This window comes from Podarcis pityusensis (assembly GCF_964106645.2).
Source record: "Podarcis pityusensis genome assembly, chromosome: 6".
In the NCBI taxonomy this organism is placed as follows: domain Eukaryota; kingdom Metazoa; phylum Chordata; class Lepidosauria; order Squamata; family Lacertidae; genus Podarcis; species Podarcis pityusensis.
This window is the reverse complement of record NC_138030.1, coordinates 68,452,943-68,476,389: the sequence shown is the minus strand read 5'-3', so window position 1 is coordinate 68,476,389 and position 23,447 is coordinate 68,452,943. Positions and strand designations below refer to the sequence as shown.

The 23,447-nt window shown below is 40.3% G+C and overlaps 1 protein-coding gene across 22 annotated transcripts in view; it reads right to left on the bottom strand.

Annotated features, from left to right (window-relative positions):
* The window catches only part of ADGRL2 (adhesion G protein-coupled receptor L2), a 242,637-nt gene that overhangs the window by 52,899 nt on the left and 166,291 nt on the right, over positions 1 to 23,447 (bottom strand). For 12 of the 22 annotated variants that reach the window (XM_081008513.1, XM_081008505.1, XM_081008506.1 and 9 more), the window contains 3 exons: positions 15,118 to 15,227; positions 3,546 to 3,560; positions 1,596 to 2,396 (listed from right to left, as the gene is read on the bottom strand). In XM_081008513.1, the coding sequence (XP_080864639.1) occupies positions 1,596 to 2,396; positions 3,546 to 3,560; positions 15,118 to 15,227 (926 nt within the window). The remainder of the gene's footprint in view (positions 1 to 1,595; positions 2,397 to 3,545; positions 3,561 to 15,117; positions 15,228 to 23,447) is intronic. The other 10 variants (XM_081008512.1, XM_081008507.1, XM_081008511.1 and 7 more) reach the window with 1 other exon arrangement.

The following is a 23,447-nucleotide window of genomic DNA, read 5'->3' as shown; positions in this document are numbered from 1 at the left end:
TCATATCTGATGTTTGGGCCAGGGTGCTAGAACCTTTAGTTGGGAGCAGGAAATCTGACATCAGATTTCTGTCTACAGCATTGGGAGTTCTGTCTCTCTAACTGAGGGATGATAACTGAGATATCCCATGGCCCATAGAACATCCTTCCAACAGTCACAGGACTACACACCAATGGAATTCATTAGGTATATTCTTACTAACATTAATATGAATTAAATGCTTCAAACAAGCATTTAAATCATATTAATGTTAGTAAGAATCAGCTTCTGGCATTTTTACAGCATGTCTGCATTCCTACTGTATGATTATATGGTCCTGTGACGTTTGTTATGTGGCAACATAGCACATTTACATAGTGCTTCTACATTACAACCACATAGAGACCATATAGTATTATCACATACAGTACTTCTGCATTCCTATAAAATACTTCTACATAGAATATTTCTGTATTCCTACGGTGCAATCAGCCTTCAGTCTCCCGCAATGAAAGTAATACAGTGGTACCTCGGGTTAAGTACTTAATTCCTTCCGGAGGTCCGTACTTAACCTGAAACTGTTCTTAACCTGAAGCACCACTTTAGCTAACAGGGCCTCCTGCTGCTGCCACGCCGCTGGAGCACAATTTCTGTTCTCATCCTGAAGCAAATTTTGAATCTGAAGCACTATTTCTGGGTTAGCGGAGTCTGTAACCTGAAGCGTATGTAACCTGAGGTAGCACTGTAAAAGTTTGTAACAGCTGAAGAGAGATATCCAGTAATAACATGCGAGAAAATAGGTATCTAAAAGCAGCTTTGTTGGAGACTACAACAAAAATAACATTCTGGGAATGCAAATTGTTTTTAGTGAGCTTACAAGTGTGTATGTGTGTGTGTGTGTGTGTGTGTGTGTGTGGATCTTTTCCTAATTCCACTGCCAAAACAGTCTTCAAAAGCTACATCCTCTGCATTTAATATTTGTATGTGCACCCGCGGTTATGCATACTGGAGACATTTCCTCAGTGATACAAGTTCCCAAATGACTACTCGTTGGCAGCTTACATAACAACGCAGTATTTTAGGTAGCCATAGCTATTCTCAAATTGAATACACTGACTTGCATTTGCTCCACCAATGGGAAATTATGGGATGTTACAGCATGTTACAAAGATAGAGGCTAATCCTCTTTTCAGGCTCAAACTGCAGACTTGTAAAATGCAAACCTTTGCAGCATCCACGCTGAGAACTACTGCACCTAACTGCATCAGGTTCTTCAAACCACATCTTTCCCAGCCACAGGCAGAAAATAGTTTTTAAGTTTTTAAAAATATTGTACTCAGGACTAAAATCAGATAAAAACACCAATGCTAACATGCTTCTTATTCCAAATGGATAGATTGTCTTGAACCTAGTAATGTGGAGCTGAAACTTACCATTGGGTGTGTTGCTATGGTACAAGATGGCACAGGTACAATTTTAAATCCATTTTTGTGTTTTGTTTCATTACAAAACAGGTACTTAAATTGCCAAAATACACTGATGGCTAGTTTCATTAGCAAGCACTCTGTTAAAATAACCTAATATTTAAAGAAATAGAGATAATAAAGAATGCTTACCTTGAGCGGGGTCAGGGGGACCAAACTCTAGAGAATATCGTAGGATGAAGTTGTTGTTCCACACATACAGTTGATTGTCTCTTGGATTGTAATCCACAGCAGCAATGTAATGGTACATGTTGGGGAAAGGGATATCTACATATTCTCCTCTGAATAACCGAGTGTTGTAAATGTAATCAATTGAGTTCTTGCCAGTTTCACTTTCATTGTCTTGGTATACGGACCGCACAACGTAGAGAACCCCGCATATCATAAAGGCGTTAGATGCTGCCCGTTTGTCATACGTAGTTTCCCACGTTGCCTCGAAACGCAAGGTATAAGGATTCAGTTGGCTAATAACTATCATCCCATTGTTTTGTTCCGTGGCGTAAATGACCCACAAGCCATTTTCGTCAACTGCCAAATCAATGTCAGTCTTCCCTCCCCACCTGTAAGGGGAAGTGTCGTGGTAGTTGGCATAATTTATAATTGCCTCTCCACTCTTAATTCTAGTCCTCAAATCGAACTTTACAATGTTCCTAGTTCTTTCCTTGTTAAAAAAGACAGCACCATCGTATACCACAAATCCAGTACCATCCACTCGGTTTGGAAGTTTGTATGTCGTCTGCTGGCGTCCATTTTGGAAGTCCTCTAAAGAAGCATATTCTATCAAAGTATCAGTACGGTATGGAGTCCACGGCATGAAGTATATTTTATCCGCAGCTTGAAGAGGGTCCTTGCACCAGGCACCTGCCTTTTGTTCCGCTTCATATAAATTTGGGGAATCCACAACGGCTTTCAATGTCCCAGGGCAAACAAAAACTAGCAGTCGCAGAGAAGAAGCAAGACAAGATTTATTTTTTAAAAACAATAAAATAAAATGTGCATGCTACCAATTAAAGTCAAGGTAAAAAAAATCACAAGTGACAATAAAGAAGAAAAGATCCAATTAACTGGCAACAATACTTTGTAGCTCATATGTAATTAATGCATGTATTACCCTTTGTCATCCATGCTTCTTAAAGTTACCATAGTAACCAGTATGTGAAGTGTTTTCGCTAATATCACCCAAGGTCGCATCTATGGCACATCTATGCATCTGAAAGATAACTACGCTTGCATTTATGATGAAGACAGGATTTATTCTCCAGACCTTTCAACTGGTGTACAACACTTCAATGGATTTAAACTCATAAAACTTGTAGAAACTTTAATAAACTGTGAGGTTGAAAACAACAGGCCTTGATATTATATCTATAGATACGGTGGAACCTTGGAAGTTGAACGCAATCCGTTCTGGAAGGACATTCAACTTCCGAAACATTTGAATTCCAAGGCCTCTGATTGGCTGACAGCTAGGCTTTTTGAAGACTGGAATCCATGTCGAATGTTCGGGAGCCGAAACGTTCCAAAACGGAGGCGTTCGGTAACTGAAGTTCAAATGTATCTATATAGACAGCTTTTAGTTTTGGAGTTTGTTTGTGTGTGTGTAACCCGTGTGTGTGTGTGTAAAATATATACACAGATCTTCATTAGGAGCAACAAAAAAAATAAAGGACAACCAAAGCGATGGATGAAACAGACCAGGGACCCCTGTAATTATGGCATGCTATGGAGTGGGTTCTGGAAGCCAAGCAAGATGAGGGTTCATTAACAAGATTTAGTCAAGGGTGAGAGAAAAACAGGGAAAGAGAAAGAAAGGGAGGAAGAAAGCAAAAGGGAGCGTCTGTCCCGGAGCAGGCACACCAGACACTAAATCCCGCCACCTGCTTTAAGTAGCCGAGTCAGTTCAGCAGCCCAGCCAGTTTACTGCAAAGTCGACTTCTTTATGAGGGGCGCTTATGAGATCCTGCTGACCACCATAGTTACCAGAGTGTTGTGGGGAAGGGAAGGGGTGGAGGAGGTTAACATCCATAAGGCACATAACAAGGAGCTGGGGGGTGGGGGTTTGGGACTATATACGTTATTTACCTTTTTGCTCCACTTCTATTTCAAGCATCGGAAGAAAAATGAAAAAAAAAAGTGCAAGGGAAAAAAGAAGAAGATTAACACAAATTGACTATTAGGCGGAGATTAAATTAGTTCACAAGATGTTAAACACAGGGAGAATAAGAAGTGCACTACATTGGATAGAGAGAAACAGACAACAGGAAAACCTAGCAGGAGAAAGATTCTAAAGTTACATAAGTGAACATGGATCAATCATTTTAGTAGGTTAAAGAGGCAGTACTGAAAATGCTCGTATGTAGTTTCACTTAGTCAACCTGAATAAATAATGAAAGACTTGACTAATGCATGATATACCTATCCTTCCCTTTGCAAAGCCCCAAGCAAAATCCTGTCAACTTTATCTTTTTTTTTTAAAAAAAAAACACCTTTCTATTAATATGATATGCACATATAGATGTATTATGTATGTCACTATATATACATTTTTTAAATAAGAAAAACCCTTTGGTTTAAGAAGAGTGAAGGCTTCAACAAGTCACCCGTGCTCTAAAAATCATAGAAATCACAAGTTAAGGTTGATGCGTTAACTTTCTCACCATGTAAGTAGTAAAGATGTACAATCTCATAGATTGCTTACAAATTGCACACACAGTTCACCTTAACATTAAGGCTTAAGTCTCTCTCTTCCTCTGCAAGTTGGTGGCAACACAGATGTGGGAGGTAGTGCTCATAAAATATTTGCTCTTGAAAGGTTTCGAGTTCTGCTCATATTGAACCAAATGTAAAACCAGCAAAGTCTGAACATTATCACAGAAACATGGAATCGTAGAGTTGAAATAGTTTTGTCCAATGTGGGGCTTGAACCAATTAAAGGTCTCATGCTCTACCAATTGAGCTATCTATACAAGACTGCCCCTAGTCTTATCTCTCTGTACACACCCTTCACCTTTCAGCCTTGCTGCAGAACCTATAAGCAATCCCAACTGGGTGGAATCAAATCAGTCCTCCTTGTCTTATGGTATTTGCTAACCAAGGAGGGGTGTGTTTTATTGATTTTGCCCCTGCAGCCCCCTGTTCTAGGGGATCATCCCAAACATATTTTCAGGGCTGCTGCTAGAGAGAGAAATTGTCAAAAATCACTACACTCCTCCTCCTCTAGTGGACACATCCCATTGGACCCAAAGCCTTTGAACAGGGGTGTGAATTCAATACAGTCCGATATTGTAGGCTGTACCATACCTCTCATTTTGCTTACATGGTGCAGAAATTAAAGCGAAACTCTTACGTTTTCCATGCTTTTGCAGACCAAGTTATTTGTCAGCTTTTACTCTTCTGCTAAACCAACCATTTCTTGTTTTTAGAGGTTCCTTTTAAAAAGGAAGGCAAAGAAAGCAACTAAATTAGATGATTTTTGTGTGTATGTGTGAAATTTTGCACAATGGACATCTGTACAGAGGCTCAGTTTAGGACTCCTTTCCTGTGCTTTCACGCTTGGTTGTAAGAAGTGCAGCAGCAGCAGGTCCCTTGCCACATGCAAGCCCATTCACACATTATATCAGACCTCAGCAGGTCAACATCGAACTGTGTCTCAAGCACAAAGAAGAACAGAGTGCATGCAGAGCAGACAAGCGTTTAGAAGACATCCTGCAAGACATTTTCGTTTTGCAGGTAAGGAACACTGAAGTTGGAAGTGAGGTTCAAAATCACCTTCCCTCACAGACACAGATTCACTCTTTCACTCAGATCTGCTCCACCACTGAGCTATGACACCTTCTATTACTTATTTCTACGGCTCTACTGATTTCTCCCCTGCTCACATAAACTTCCACGAGCAGGCTGATCCTCTTCCACCTCACCATGCGGGAGGCAAGATCACTTTTCCAGAATCTGCAGGCTGTCTCTTTTTGAAATGACTGTTGCCAAATTAAAGGAAGCAACCTTCAGGGAGGTTATGGTATGTGATTTCCCTAGCTAAACGAGAAGGTGCTTTTTTCCTCCTCTCTTTCCTGAGTCAAATAGCTGGTTCCACACCTTCAGAGAAGAGGTTCCCCTCTTCATGTAGGATGAGAAAACTCAACCTGGCAGAGAGTGGAAATATATCCTTCTGTGCTCAGAGTTATGCAGCCAGCTCACACCACAGGAGAGAATAAGTTGCTTTCCCCTTCCTTTCAAGGGAAGGCTTTCTCCCATCTCCCTGACAGAACAGGAAAGCTGATTGGAAGAGCAGAAAATAAGCATTTTTATAGCTGCCAACTAAGCTTCTGCTAATGGGAGAGTCCCAAGGGTTGAGTTCCATTCACAGGATTATCCCGAACTGATTTCCCCTTTAACCTGCACCACCTTTGCCTGTTGAAAATCTGATGCACTGCAGAATGAGGTGTGGCGCAGGGGGCTGCAGGCACATGGGCAAAAAAGTACTGTTCCACCTCTGATGTGCTGGGAACACCTGATGGACTACGGTTCCTTCCACAAATGGAATGGGGATACTTAAGATCTAAGTCTCTGTTGCATCCTGGTTGAAGGGAGACAGTATTGGATGGGAAGCTTTCTTGTCCGTCCATCCGTTGCCCCATCTCTCTCCCCATCCCACCCCCAACCACCTCTCTATCCTGAAACAGCATGGCTTCTAGTTTGCTGTGTATGTCACTTTTAGACAATGAGGTTTAGCAAGCATTATATGGCATGCACTATAACTCGTTCCCCTTTCCACTGATTGAAATGGAAACTTCTGAGATCTCATAGCTTTAGAAATACCAAATGAATTTTCATCAAACCAGCAAAAGGGGGACCCCTGCAAATATTCTTGAAATGTTTGACATTCGCTAAAGCACCAAAAGCAATGGGAAAGCAAGGAGAAAAAGAAAGAATCTCTTTGAAGGGGAGTGGGGAGTGGAGAGGGGAGGGAGAACAGCCACCACAATTCACCATGGCTAGCTAAATAATTAAATAAAGTGAGGGAGCGTATCTTACTTATTTATTTTTTAAAAATCTGTCTGAAATTTAATCAGTTGATAAACTTTAAAAATAGATACTTTGTTCAGAAGTCATACAAAACAACTTGAACCTGTGTAAAACGGAGGTTTCAGGTTTTAGAACAGAGATGTGCTGAAAAACCAGGTTGTCTTAACAACGGAACGTCTCCTGAGGCTTCATAATATAGTAAAAAATTGTTATATGGATATTATATTTCCTATTCTCGCCATTCGATTGCGCCCTGCCCTTCTTTCTTATAAGGAGAGGTGGCTTATTTGTGTTATCTTTTGGGGGGGGGCGGGGTGCTTTTGTACTGCTGGATATAAATCTTGAGAAATGCAATGACTTTTCAATCTTGACGTGAAACATCTGCTTAAGAGAAATAAGCACAAAACTCTAGAAGGAAGAAGCAAAGCACAGTAAGCAATTAAAAGAAGAAAAGTGAGCACCAGAAACTTAGCCCACTCAGAAATTCTTCAGCATACAATAATCTCAAATCAGAAGCCTAGTTTACAAAGCGAATCTTACCAAATCTTCATAATCTCTATCAAACCTTTGCCCCGTCATCCCAATAAAAGAAAAACATGGAGTGGGGGGTTGGTTAGCTAATGCAACTTACTGAATTCCAAGGCAGGGGTATATTAAATACTTGTAGATACATATCCCAGTACAGCAATCTGTCCTGGTCAAGGAAGTGCAACAAACGGAGCTGATTTTTGTGCACATAGGATTACATGCATGTAGCAGCTTTCTCCATTGAAATGAATTGGAAAGCTTGCACATTTATCAGAGTAAATGAAGGACTCAGCATTGGGATGAGAATGTATAAGCTAACTTTTGTCCAATAACGGCTAGCTATAAAAAGTGCGTTATTAATTTTTCTAAGGAGGAAAAGCATACACCTTGGAGAAAATCCTGGCCATGCCATTCTTTATGTAGCATGTCTCAATTGCAAGCTAATGTATGCAATATTTTATAATAAATATACTTTTTAACAATGGCATTATCCACGAAACATTTTCCTGCCAAAGACATGACTGGTACATGAAACAATCATGTTGCATTGTGTCACATCATAATCCACCAATAAGAGGAAGATTGCACCTGCTTAGGATGAATAGTAGTAAAACAGTGGCATAAAGACAAGGATAACATAATTATTAGTGAGATGTCGGCTGTGAGTGCACAGTTGTACAACTGCGCATTTTCAGGGACAGATGGGTTTGCTAAAGTAAACAAAAACTGCAAGTTCAATCAGTGCAGCTAATGAATGGAACACTTGAATATTTTCCACTGAATTCCTGGGTCCAAGCAAGGCTTAAAATAAAATATCATGCACAGATGTAGGAAGTGGTGCTTCTGATGTGCTTATTAATCCTAAAAGGACTGACTTGGGTTATTTGAAGTATCAACATATATTGTGCAGTATAATTGAGAGAAATGTCAAGTGGGGTTCTCTCAATTCCTCTGTAATTTAATCAATAACACTCTTATTCAAGGAAAAAGCAATGCATTTTTAGCTTGATTTAGAATTCTCATTTTAGCAGCAATTCATCTACAGCAGCTTTCTTGTTGAAAAGGTTTTTTGGGGGGAGCAGGAACCATTGGCAGTAGACGGGATTTTTGAAAAAAAAACAAAACAAATAGAGAGCTATTAGAACCCAAGACACTTAATCAATTGAGAAGAAGCCTCGCAACAGTAATACATATCTAAATGCAGTCCATAAAGAAGCAAGAAGACGACAAATGATGCGAGGGTTTCGTATCCTGTATGATACATAGCTCTAATCATTTACCAAAGAATCCAATTACAGCACCATTCCAGGTTCCAGTGAATAGATGGAGTTGCAATGAGATTGCAGAACAAGTTTTGTTGATATTTGTTTCAATCATTTTAGGAAGGAATGCCACATCCAAAAAATAATGGCAATATGTGTGAACACTGGAATGGCCAGCTACCATAGTCAACATTTGCCTGAACAAGTCTCTAGTAGGGCATGGTGTTACTCGATCATCCAAATTGCAGTTTTGAATTTTTAAGTGATGACAGGAATTGTGCACTGTGACAATGGAAGTACTTGAAAAGTCACCACAGTTTTTATCAGGTGGGTGAACTCTCTGAGACAGATGCCGTGTTCTGTCTTGTTAAGTGATGGTAACAGAGAACCGAAAAGGCCAGAAGTGGTAAAGGAAAAGCAAGAAGAAGGGTGACTGCAGTTGTGCATTGGTGCTACTAGATCCAAAAGACCAAGAGTGTGATCCAATGCATTTCAACTCAGATCTAAATCCTACTGGGCCTACTACCAAGTAATATGGTAGAGAACTGCAGCCTGGTAAATCTGGAAGATTGCCCTGAAGCTGGTCTGCCGAACATGTCTTGGGATTGATCACACTCTGTAGTGACTGGTATGTTTCCACATTTATACTGCCGCTGCCTCTGCTAAATGGTAAATCTGGGTCTGACAGCCTCCATCAGTCCCCATTAGGAGACAATCAAAGATGATGGCAGGTGGGAACCCAACCTCATCTCCTGTTTCCCCACTCTTGTTGCAAAGTGTGATGGCAAAAGGCAATTTCTCCAAGTGGCTTCTTACGGCAGGTATATTGGCTTTCTGGGAATGCATGTGCCCGCTTCACACTTAGATGCTTTCCACAGGCAACACTATTGTAAGTGCGACAGGCACACCTATATATATATCCCTTACTTTGTTTTGAGGCTACTTCCCTAGGTTACTATTAAAAACATATAGGTATACAGAAAACTATGGCAGTGGCCCATAAACAGGCATTTTCTGTCATTGCACCTTCTCTTCTGAAAGGCCTTCCCTGTGCTATATACTTCACATGCCCCTTGAATACATACTGTTTTTGCTTTTCCCGACCATTAACTCTGGACCCTATACCCTGTATTCACTGACACTGTTATTATAGTTGAGGTTTTTATACTGATGTTTGTTTATACTGTTTATATGTTGTACACTAAATGTAACACGGAGGGCATGAATTTACTACAAGGAGCAAGCTTTGGCACTCTGCCTGGTTCACTTTTCTTCCAATCTTGGAATTTTCATTCCATTTCCTTAACTTTCCCCCTCTAATTTCCCCATCACAAGAGACTATTCATAATCTGTACTGAGCTCCAAGGATTTATAAGGAGAAAAATCATTATTCTCTTGCTTTTATATACAATCACTGTGCATTCTAAGCTACATGGCAGGACATAAATCACAAGTAAATAAACTAAATGAATGCTATGGCTCCCCGAGATCTCCATGCTCTTTTTTTTGGGGGGGGGGGGTGGCGGCGGCAGTGCTTCAAAGTATGCAACCAAGGAACCTTTCCTCGCAATTTAGGTTCCTTAAGCAACTTTGGTTCTTGGGATGCTGGTTCACATGCATCCTTCTTAACACAAATGCTTTGCATACCATGGCTTAAGATGGCCCTGTAGGGAAACAAACAAGGAGAGACCCAGATCTACTCATCACTCATGGATCCCTTAGATGGAAGTGACAGGAAAAATGAAATGCTGCATGGGCGGAAGAGGGAGTTGAGTCTAAAGGAAAAAAATGTTCACCCACCAAAGGTCAAGTGTGGGTTAGCCAAAAAACAAAACAAAAACCGAGGGCTACAGACTAGAAACTGTGCAGTCAGTCCCTTCATGCTCACTAATCATGCTCAAAAAAAAAGTAATTGACAGTGCAGTGTATCAGAGCTCTATTCGCAGAAAAGGAGCGCAGAAGATGTGTATTGCTAGACAAGGATGGTCTCTCCTCTCCTTGGCCTTGAACCTGAAACACATGATGGATGTAAGTGCATTAACTCAAGCACAGGGGAACAGAGCAGTGCAATTCAGTGCTTTGATGCAAGTATACAGGGCGCACAATGACAATTTCAGAAGCAGCGCTGACAGGGTTGTAGCAAACGTGACACTAGGGTTTCAGATATTCCAGTAATTCAGACACTTGTTGCAGCTCAATAAGGACTGCTGCAAACCACTTCATGTAGATACAGAAAACTTCAGTCTCATTACAAAGAGAATGTCAACCTTAAAAAGAAGAAGACCACAGAGAAGGATTTGGGTTTTGTACAGAGAGAAGAAAGCAGATTTTTAAAACAAAACTTCAAAAGAAAAAAGAGAGATATTTAAAAGCAGGTAGTTACAGAAAAGCGGGGAGATTGAAATAAGTAAATAAAGCTCATCTGGACATTTTGAATGACACCAGAAATAAGAGGAAATTTACATGACAAATGTGTAGATAATATTGGCATCACTATTATTAGCCCCATTCTGGTGTTCAATCTCCTTGCATTTAAACCAGCCCATTAGAAGAGTGGAGGCCCAGTGCAAAGCCCTTTCTGGTGTGTCATCTCTGCACAGTTTAGAGCCCTACACAACACTGGGGATTGCACAGATGCTCTGAGTGCAGCAGAAACCCTGGATCTCCTGCAAGAAGCATGTAGCTTTTCCTTTTCAAGGAGGCTCAGCAAGTGGCTAGGCCTAGGAACATTAGCATGTAATACACTGAACCTGGATAGAAACTCTGTAAGTCTGAGGCAAAAACAGGACAAAGAAGTAGAAGCATGTCTAACATCTACACCATGGAGGAAAGCCTTACTTGGTATCCAACCAGCTAACCCACAACATTAGACTGAGGTTCATTCAACAGAAAATCTTCTTCTGGGCCTAATGGGCACCAACATGCCTTAAGCACAGGGGCATCACATCCACAGATTACTGCTGGAGGTGTAAATAGCTGCCCAGTAATCCAACGCTTCTGAAAGGAAGTACAGAGTTCTGGACAAATCCCCGCTGATAGGAGATGCCAACGCAACAATTGGCTCCACACCTGCCAGGTGGGGGTTGCCAAAAGGACAGGAATGATGGTTCTACTTTGGCAGCAAAGTGAATAATTCTTCAGTGTTGGAAAGGACATCATATGTGGAAAACTGGATGCAAGACCTCCGTGAGAAAACTCTGCTCAAGTTTTCATGCACTGCATGAAAAGCTAAGTTTCCAATAGATTTGGAAAACACATTTTGAAATCTTCACCACGTTAACCCCCACGGCTAGAAGCGGTGAGATGCACAACACAGGGATGGAAATGTCCTCAACTTAATGGGTGTTAATCTAGGACTACTAGCAAAGCATTGCCACTCATTTATCCTAACCCTTATCTGAACATGCAAACCTGAGCGCTGTGTACAATGCTAAACAACTGAATATCAGAGGTGAAAATACTGTAGCTAAAAAAAGAGAGCATTAATTCGGGGGGGGGGAGCTAAGGGACTGTGCTGCCCTATTGTAATATTGTGAAACCCCTAATAAACCATGTTTTTCGTAACCTTTTGAGGGCTCTAAACTGCACAGAGATGACGTGTCAGAGCTGGAATGGTTTAACAGTATACTCACTTCTTTTTGCTTGTCTGCTTTCACATGAAAAGACCGAACACTCACATGTAGCTGTTCTCAACCTGGACAGTCATGAACTTATATTTGAAGTATGCTGATCATTAATTTGGAATCTACAAGCTAAATACTCAGTGCATGTTCCAATATTCACTATTTCTTCCTCTGTGTAGATGTGTCTGTGAAGAATTTTGAACAGACATCCACAGAAATAATTTATGTGCATGCATGTGTTTGTGTGTGCTTATGTGTATACATTTGTAAGAGAAGATGGGTGCAAGTTTCGTCAAGCTGCCCAGTTACACAGTACTGCAAGGAGAGGGATTTGGTATAGGTCTTCTTAAAGACAGAGGGTCAAACTAAACATTACATTATTCATGTCTGAAGCTCATGTGTGGCTGGTTTTTTTAAATAAAGAAATAAACAGCTAGCTAGCTGGCACAGGGGTCCCAGAGGTGGGTTGGGTGTGCTGGGACAGGGATTTTTAACTTTTGTCCCCATTAGGGAATGAAATAGATAGTATACACCCCACCCCTGATTTGGAGCAAGACCACAGTGAGATGAAGACTAACTCTTCCTCCTCCCGCCCTGATGCCATAGCCCTGATCTGGCTCAGACATCCCATGTCAGCTATTTATTGCCAGGAAAAAAATAGCCATACAGAGACTAAAGATACAAAAAACATCACATTTAGTTTGGCCCAAAGCTTGCATTGGAGGAAGTCTGTAACATGCCTGATAGATAAATCTCGACTCACGGGCTTTTCTTGTTATTTTGGGGGTACAGGACTGTGGCCAAAATTTATTTGCTTCTTTAAATAAAGCATTATATATTACAAAGTAAGCACGATCATGTTACCTTTCCTTTTTCTAAGGGACTTGTAAATAGTAAGCCAGAACAAGAAAATGCAATTATCAACAAATATTCATATTAAATCAAATTCAAAATATGCTTCTTCAAATTAAGCTCTGAATTTGATTCATGGATCAGAAAAGACTCTTGATTCATTTCACTTCTGCACACAGCAACTGAAAATAGCTTTGTAATGAAATGAGCAGCAAGCAATATACATATTGAAATACAGCTATTTTTAAAGGAGTAAAATTACTACATGTTAAAAGAGTTCTGCCTAGGCAGTGCTGTGCAGAGTATCCTTCTGTTAACTGCAAAAGAAACATTTTTTTCTCTGTAGATAGGAAAACCCAAACCAGCAGGGCATATCCACACTTGTCTCCCTAAAACAGCATGAAAAAAAAAAGATCTGAAATCTGAAAATAACATTTGCATTTATTTTTTTTAACTACTGTCTTGTCCTACACGACCCAACGAAACAGAAACATTGTGGCTTTTGAATAGCTTGGAATTGGATTCACTGCTTCTTTCTGGGAATTTAGGAATAGAAATAGTGATCTTAATGTAAAGGTGACTTTATGAAACAAAGCTGTTTTTGTTAGGTAGGGACAATACACTCCTCCTCAAAGTGCCACAAGAAGGATGGTTTCAATGAGCCACCAATGATAGACACATGAGAACAGGGCACTAAAGCTCAGCAGACACAGTAGGATTCCAATTCCTACCCACGGCACAAAAAAGAAAGCCACGACAAGCATCTGCTTCACAATGGCACAGGAATACATAGCAAGAATGGAAAGAAAAGATGATCTGTGTTCGGCCTTTAACTGATGCGCAGAAAGCTCAATACTGTGACTCAGTATTGAGTACTATCCAGATGCAAACTGCTGTATATGTATACATACAGTGTTAAGTGCATTAATGGGGGGGGGGGGAGTTGGTGCTGCCTATTTCTGACACAGCTGATTCCGTCAATTTTTTTTAGTGCGCAAATGCTACTAATCCTATAACGTTCATATCTTGCTGTGTGTATGTTCCCTACACCAAAAAGTATGCTGCAATTATTTTTAATATTTTAAGTTTGAAGATATTACAAAACACTAACGTCACATTTATAACAAATGGAGGCACAATCAATGCATTGCTGAAGTTTACTGTTAGAAGCAACAGACTTCCTCTAATGGAAAATATGAGACCAAGGTTGACTTTATTTTGAACGACGGCATTATGGAGGAGAAAACAAAAGCTTTTCAGAAACTGGATGAATCAGCTCTTTAGATCCACGGCAGGCATTTCAAGGCTTGTCGACTAGTCTGCCAAAGATGTTATGCGCTGCTGATGAATGGAGACTCATCATGGATAGGTTGTTACTGTGGATGATGGGGGTTATTTTGGGGTGGGAGTAGATACTGCTTACCCGCTGATTAGAGGATCACTTGATTATTATTATTTTAAGAATTAAACAATGAGATTCTGTAGATTAAAAAAGAATGAATGTGTAATTTTACGGGAGTATACATTAGTTGCAAAAGTTTTTTGTGCGCCTCCTTCACAAGAGGTCCGGAGGGTGGCAAGACGAGAACGGGCCTTTTCTATGGTGGTTCCCAGTTTGTGGAATGTTCTCTTCATTTCTTAAGGCACCAGGTGAAAATGCCCCTGCCCCAACCAGGCCCTTGGCTAATTCCTTTTTGTGGGAGTGGGTTTATTGGTTTGCTTCTGTTTTATTATGTCTTTTGTGCTCTGGTTTTGTATTTTTATGTTGTGAACTGCCCTGTGATCTGCTTACAAATATAATAAATAACAACAACAGCAACAATGAACTTCAAACTGAAAATAAAAATGAAATAAAAGCAAACATTGCTGTATCAAGTAACTGGGGAAATAACTCCTGGATATTTCGACGGTACTGTATGGCTGTGAACCACTGTTACCACAGCAGGTAGCCGTTTCAAACTGTTGGAAGATTAAAATTGGAGTCAGTGGTTTCTTTAGAAAACTGCAAGCCAAGCCAATTTGTCAGGAACCGGTATTGGGCAAAAGTACAAATTTCTATCTTGTCTTTTGAATAGCTAATTCAAGTTTGTTTTTGTGGGGGGGGGGGAGGGGCAGAATAAAACCCTAGTACTCTTAAAAGCCAAACACTTAAGAACACAGACAGCCACTTGGCCAGCATCACACGATGGCTCCTTTCCACACTTTGCTGAAGCTAATTGGAAGGCCTAGTTTGAAAGTGCTCTGCATGCATAATAGTTCTCAGGCCCGAAACCTATGCTCTTTTTGTGCATCTTGGACTGCCACAGCATCAATTGTGAAGGCTAGAGGAAGTGAACAAGAACAGCAACAAAAAAAGCGTATACTTACTGTAAGGGACACATTCATATTGTACTTCGAGGTATTTGTATGTTCCAGGACAAGGATCAGGAAACACATCTGACCCGGTAACTACTATACACTGTGTTCTGTTGTTGCACCTGGGGCAGGAGAAGGAGAAGGATGTGTGTTAATTTCAAAATCAGAATTAGTTTACAAAGTTCGCGGCAACCATAGCTAGGGAATCAGGCAGAACTGCATTTGAATTGGACCACAAAGAGGTTGTGGGCTAGATGTATTTTTAGTTCAAACGCATAATAATTTTGCAGAATTTTCAGTAATCAGTACCAGAAGTAATTTCAGACAGTAAAGGCTAAAGGCTTATTTTAATTATCTTGGATACTACTATAACCCCTCCCTCCATTCTGGCAACTCGCAGGGTGCCTTACAAGAATCCTAAAACAATGTAACAAATCTAATTAACAAAATATAACCCATCATGGTGGGGACATTAAAAATCCTAAACATACCTACTCAGACGTAAGCCCACCAAGTTCAATGGAATGTATTCCTAGGTAAGTTATCATAAACCTTTGTAAGAAAATAATGCTTCTTAAAGCAACTTGCTATAAATTACAATAAAACAAAAGGGCTTCATCCAGCCCAAATTAAGCACTTTTCAAATTTCATTGATTTTAATGAGTTAATTGCTCATGCTGAGCAGACTAGCACTATTCTATGCATATTTGCTATCACAAGTAACTTTCATGGTGTTCAACAAAACTTACTCCCAAGTAAGTGTGTCTACAATTACAGCCTTCTTTTTAAAGTATTTAACAGAGAGAGAGAGAGAGAAAGAAAAGAAAGAAACTGCCTAATTTACCTGCTGTTAGAAAAGTTGACAATCAATTTTTCATAGTGAAAGCTACTGATTTGTACAGTTTGGCACTTTGCAAACAAATATATTAAGACAGGATTTGTATTTTACGGCTCGGTACTTTAAAATGGATTGATTTTGATCTGGCTCAAGCAGCACTAGTCAAAACCAAAAAAGGGGTTGAAAGAAAATGACTTTCAGCCTTTTTTTCTCTGAAAGCAAAGGAAGGAGGAAAATAAAAGGTCAGAAACAGTTTGGTGACTAAAAACAAGGAAAGCTTGGCTGATCTCCTGGGTGAGTTCTGTTTGTCAGTAAAGTGAAGGAAAGGAAGCCAGGTCTTAAAATAATAGTCTAGCCTTTGACTCCAGCCGTACATCAATCCTGGTGCTACTAGCACTTCCCACACTACTGAATACCCCTTGCACAAGTTGAAGAGATCTGTCTTGTGTCAGGGAACCCCTGACATCTGTCCCCTGCCAACAGGTGCAAGATCAAGCTGAGATTTCAGTTCACGCAGCTGGAAGAATATTAAAGGCAGCCCAATAGTACAACTTGAGTTGTCCTTCCAGCAAATAAATCACAAATCTACTTGAATTTTTGGTTGGTAGCTTTGGAAGAAACATTCAGGAAATGTCAACAGCAATGGGAAGGACCCAGGTTTCATGCACAACAGATAAGATCATGGGAACCAAGTCTCAGGCTGAGCAGAAAACTTCTGGTCTTTTTTTTTCTTCTCCTTTTGCAATAATGCTGATGGCTGTCGGTTCTGTCCTAACTATTGCAACTGAAACTATTGTGTATTTTGAGATTCCTCACAAGTGCAGAAAGAACTGCATTACTGGACACAGAATTCAGCTTCCTGCAACTGCCAGCTTCTTCTTCTTTTTAAAGCAAGTTGCCAGCCTTTATGACAGTATATAAATGCTTGAAAGTGGATAGGGAATGGGTGATGAAATCTCAGCACTCAGAACGATAGCTCAACAAGGCTTCCAGTGGGCAAAGGGTAACTCTCTGTGGTAACTTGTCCTTTTATGCAAGAGCAGAATACATGATGTGAAATGTGAAGATATGTGTGATTCAAGTAGATCGCATAATTTGACTTTGCATTTTTTATATATATAAAAAGAGACTGACTAGCTGGGGCTGACAAATAGCTGTCATTGGTAGTAGTAGCTGCCTGTGGATTGTCCACTTCTATTTTTCTCAGTATTTTTAGACAACATCCTGCAGAAAATTACCGATGACAGCATTATAGTTGTGTATACTTCAGCTTTACAGCTCTGAAATGATACTTTCATGAGAATGAAAATGCCACAGTATCTCATACACTGAACACATTCAGTAGGCAATGTACTTATTTCATAGCCTGCATATGAATTTTCTAACTGTGTATACTGGTTGCTAGTATGTGATAATTTGTTTAAAATACATATCTTAACTGGGAACAGGATATGTGTGCCTAATTTTGAACATTTGCATGCCTTGTGAGTAAAAAGAAACCCACAAAACAATTGCCAGCTGCCCAAGGAATTTCTACCAAAGCGTGGGACATAAACCCCTGTGATAAATAAAATGAATGAATAATGGGAAATGTGGAACTAACTTGAATCTACATTTAAATCTCTGTTTTATGGTAAATCGTATTCAAGGCAACTAAATCAACATTGAAATCAACAAACAGATTAAATTACTATTTGAAACAAAGGGCTATATCCAACAAAGTCATTGTGTGACTGGAACTTCTACTCCCTCTCCCCCTGCCCTCTCCCAAATCTCCTCCATGGGTTTCCCCAAAGATCACAAAATGACTTAATTGGATTCAACACAACGGTTGCTAGGGTCTTGGGCTTACTGATCAGAAGGTCAGCGGTTCCAATCCACGCAATGAGGTGAGTAGATAAATAGGTACCATTGGGGTGGGAAGGTAAACAGCATTTCCATGTGCTCTGGCTTCCGTCACGGTGTCCCGTTGTGCCAGTAGCAGTTTAGTCATGCTTGCCACATGACCCAGAAAGCTGCCTGTGGACAAATGCCTGCTCCCTTGGCCTGAAGCAAGATGAGTGCTGCACCCCGTAGTCGCCTTTGACTGGACTTAACCATCCAGGGGTCCTTTACCTTACCCTTACTTATGTTCATCATATTGCTCACCACATCTCCCTAAATATTGACTGGGTTTCCTCACAATTCTCTGGAGCAGATTTAAGGGCCGTGTGGAAAAAGAAGGGGGGGGGGGAGAGATTCCATTTTGCAGCCAAAATCACTTGCGTTAGCAGGACTGTTGTTTGTCAAATGATATACTAAAGGTCATATTTGTGATTTATTTTGGCAAAGAAACATCTTGGTGGAAGCTTAATAGGACTTTATTTTGGATGGCACGAATGCAGCATATGATTGGCTATGATCCGAAAGTGAACAGGTAGATAACAGCCACTGGCAAGTTATAATAAACCAGCACATATCGTTCATCTGTGGTAAAGTTCCTTTTTTCTTTTTCTTCTTCAATGGGACAATGTAGAGATTCTTGCAGCGTGTGCATGTGTTGGATAGGGTGGCCGGCTGTCCCTTGTTCTAAGTACCAGCTTTTATTCCAGAGTAATACAGCCCACAATTAACAGTCCTTCATTTTAGAAGGCTAATTAACTGATTCTGTCAAAAGCTGTAATTGTTGCACTTAAAATTCCTGTGCTTCTGAGATATATGTATACGGCTATCTGAGGAGCGAAGTAGAGGAAGGGGCATGTAAATTGCCACTTATATGGAAAAAAAGAGAGAGATAGGCATGTCTGCATACAAACCTCTCTTTCTGCCCACCTCCCACTTGTGAGGAGAATGCAGGAATATGCCTGTGCTTTTATGACAGTATTGACTGTCAGATAGCATTCTATTGAAGAGATAATGTAAGACCACAAATGTGAGGGTGTGTGTCTGTGTGTGTTTTAGAATTTGCAATTCTTTTTACATCTTTCCAATATGTATAGCGACACTGAGGGAATCTGAAATCAAACGTGGCCAGCTAATTAACAGCTCCAGAGAGATGGTGAACTTGGCTCACCTCATTTGACTGATTGGGCAAAAGCAGGCCTGTGCTTTTTTTGCACATCAGATAAAGAGAAGGGGGTGAGGGAGTCGAACCAATGCATGAGGCAATTTTTCATTTTCCTAACTACCGTTACATGGGCCCACTTCATGTTTATCCCTGTGTACTGTGCAAGTTTGTCCTCGTGTGCTTGGCTTTAAAAGCAGTCCTTGTTCTCATTCTAATTTGTTTGCGTTCCCGCTGTAATCTTGACTCGTACAATTCCCAACAAATTGCTTTAGCTCTTCTTTTGATTATCTTATGCTCATTATTACACTTTACCAAGTGAAAAGTATGGAGATGAGATTCCATGTGTAATCTATTTGTGTGAGGTGTTTTAATCAATAGTCTTGCTCTGCTGATTAAGCAGAGGCTTCTGTTTTGGCAAGATAACATTAGTTTCTCCTGTCATGCTCCAAAAGCCATTGGGGATCTTCAGCAGATCATTAGATATGCTACAATAAAGCTTTGGTACATTCCCTTTTCTTCCTTAAATTACTTCTTCACTGTCCTATCATTCCCCGTCACCATCGGCACTGCGTTATTATTACAGCTCCCCTGAAACTTGCACTAGAGCTATGTCTCCAGGCCATAGGATGCCATTTTCAATTGAGGCTTCTGCTTGAAAATATAAATTAAGAAAATTTCATTATCTCCTGCCAGGGGCCATTATTCACCACTGTTCTAGGGAAGATTAAAAATGCAAAATCTATGGTCTTGAACAAATACTCCAAGATTAAAATGAAAGGTTTGGTATAGCATGACAAGCCTGGCACGCATAGAGGAGCTAGATGTAGTACTGGATATGGAGAGGAAAACTGAACACTGGAGTGGTCAGAATACACACACACACACACACACGGAAGTGGGAGGAGATGGCAGTGGTAGATAAAGAGCAAACTCTGCTTACAGTAATCAGACTAATGCAGTGTGATCCAGCCTAACCTGTCCATCATACTGCCATTAAATTGGCAATACATGTGAGAGAGTTTTTGCATGGGCAGAGGATGGGTCGCGGAGAGGGAGAGATGTGGTTTGCAGTGCATGGGCCATCTACAGTGGTCTCTTGGGTTTTGCACAGGCTGTGGAGGGCAATGGGTGGATCAGAGAGCGGCGGGGAGAGCTTTTGTGTAGGCAGAGGCGGTTGTGTAGGAGACGGAGACTCGGAGTCAGACTGTGTATGTGTGTGTGTGCGTGTGCGCATGTGCAGGCCTGGTTTGTTTTTTTTTTATTGAATAAACCACTATAATCACAGTGTGCCATTGTAATGGATTGCTTTGAAGTCATTTCTGCACCTGATAAAGTAAATTTTAGGGACCCCCCCCATCCACCCTGACCTGTCCTGTATTTTGCCCGACCAAGGTGGCAACCATAATACACATATATGTAAGAAACCAAGCACTCGTGCACTCACACAGAAAAAGAGAGATGCACATGGAATAGCAGCGAAGACAGCAGTGCCTGCGCATAAGCCAGCAACTTTAACACTGCAGGAGAAATGCGGATGCAGTTTTCCTTAAATGTTTAATAACTAATGATTTGTTGAATCTTATTAATTACTAAATAAACATAACATTAGGAAGCTAAATGTGGCACAATTAATATGGCAAAGAAGGTGTTTCACAGTAATGATCCCATTTGTCACAATTAATGTAATAAGTAATGCTTGTGGCAGTTATTTTTAAATGCGATACAAATAAAAAAATACAACTATCTTCTATTTGGTTAGTTCTGTAAAATCAATCAAGGGATTCAAATTAATTTGAAAGTAAATAACTTAATTTAATTCTGCATCTATATGAATCCAATGAATGCAAATGGAACCCAATGGACACAATCCACCAAATATTACTTAGTGCATAAAGCCACCTTCAGGTTCCACTGCGAAAGGAATGACATGCGCACCGTGAAACAAGCTTCCCATCTAGTGATGTGATGGGCCGGACATGCAACAACTGCCTGTTACAGCTTACTAAATCCACCAATCCATTAATATATCAATATGGGCAAAACAATAAAGATATAAAGCACAGAGAACAAATACATCCAACAATTTTAAACAAAACAAAACCCTGGAAACAAAGTAGTACATGATGTGACAGTGGGTGACCTATGTATCCTTTCAAACTGGTGCCCTTTACACATTTCAGACTACAACTCCCATTAGCCCCAGCCATTTTGACCAATGGTCAGTGATAAAAGGGAGTTGTAGTCCAGAACATCTGGACTACAGTAACTTGGAGAAATCTGATGTAAAGGCATGTCCCACTGAAATTAGTACACCATACGTCTATAAGGTGGACCCAGGTAGATCTGTGGTTGAGCCTCTTGGGCTTGCCGATCAGAAGGTCGGCAGTTCGAATCCCCACGACAGGGTGAGCTCCCATTTTTCGGTCCCTGCTCCTGCCAACCTAGCAATTCAAAAACACACCAGTGCAAGTAGATAAATAGGTACTTCTCCGACAGGAAGGTAAACGGTGTTTCCATGTGCTGCTCTGGTTTTGGTGTTCTGTAGCGCCAGAAGCGGCTTAGTCATGCTGGCCACGTGACCCAGAAAAACTGTCTGCGGACAAACGCCGGCTCCCTCAGCCTGTAAAGCGAGATGAGTGCCGCAACCCCAGAGTCGTCTGCGACTGGACTTAACAGTCAGGGGGTCCTTTACCTTTACTTCCACAAGGTGTGCTCACAACTGGCATAAAAGAAAGACCCAGCAGATTTGGTAGTAAACCCTTGTATGCCACTAATTATTCTTTTATTTCAAATGTCCACAAAAGGGTTACAAGTTTTACCATGTCAGAATGTTTTTACTGCTTTCTAGTTTTAATGTGATACCCCAAATAACAACTTGTGCAAGCGTGTACACAAACAACAATATGTGGGATGTATTTTATTTATATAACGTAATTTGCATAGATTTTAAATACAATTTAAAACTGCCTTTGAAAGCTCCTTTAATTAGCAAAATAAGCATATTTTTTAAAAAAATATAACACCAGTAATTTGTTAATAAAACCTCTGATATGTTAGAAGCCTTGATAATTCTGAGCAATTTTACAAGACCTTTGGGTCAGTTTAATGCAAATTAGGCCTGACTCGCTCAGAGTCTTATTAATCCAACCCAACTTTCTCGTTTGCAGAATTGCACATTCAACATAAAAGTGGCTTCATTTTAGGAGCAAAATAAGACATATTTATTTACGAAGCAGGCCACTGAGGCTCTCTTAATTTCAAAGGGTCATCATGTCTCAACATAATGCAGGGGAAACATTATTGCAGATACATACAGCGAATAAATGTGTGTGCATACTTATTTATTTAAGCATTTACAGGATGCCTACAGTTTCCAAACTTCTCATGGGATAATTACATTGTATCTCTATATATTGGGGCCAGTGTCAATTAGGACCAATTACTTATGAAAACATTCACCTACTGCAGTTTTTGCATACAGAAACGATCACTTTCCATTTTGACAAGGGAAATGGGAAATCGCTATGGGATGTCCTAGTTAAGATTTAAATTAGCAAGAAAGTTGTTACCAGGACATATAGAAGATGCAGCATAATAAGACATGACCTTGTAAGAACCTTGGAGGCTATCGGAATCTGCACCCTTCTTCCAAAACTTGTTAATTATCTGCAAAAGTTACCAGTCTATTTGTGGCATAATATTTTTCTTTTGGGGAGCGAGGGAGGAAGAAGGGTAGGGATGGACTTTTAAATATTTAATTAGTCACATGATATGCGGATAGCGGCAAGCATTTTGCTTCTTGAGCCACGCTCTTCCTAATTGCACGCTCGCATTTAGATTGGCCATCGCAAACCTCTGGTGCGTGCAATTATTTATTCCTTAAAGATCTTTCCATGGAGAAAAATATTTCACCCTCATGGCTCTGGGTTTGCCTAAATGACTCTCTTAGCCCATTAATTACACACTCTGAGTATTTCAGTCACTAATGATGCAAATGAGGGGGGAGAGTCAACACAAAAACCTTTGTGTGCAGAATAAGTTGGTTCTTAAAAATAAATACATTTCTTTCTTCTTAATTTTTTTAAAAAAGTTACCCCATGAATGGAGGGAACACAGATATCCCCCTTTGTTGTCAGTGCGATCTGTGTTTGCATTATATTTACGGCGTATAATGGCACAGTCCAACATACAGCGAAACACTAAAAGCAGCCAATATAACTGGCTAATTTCAAGCCATTCCCAAATGATCTAGACTACTGTCCTTTTGTTCTTTTCCTCTTTCTTGTCCTGATTAAGATTGCAATCTGAGACCAGTCTGAATCTCTCCCCTGCCCCATACCTTTAGCTTTCCATTTATGGATTTAAAAAGTACAAATCTCAAACTGGAGACTAATAAGTAAATGAAAAGACTTTTGAGTTGATCTTCCGATTTCCCTATCCCTTTCCCCCCCATGTGAC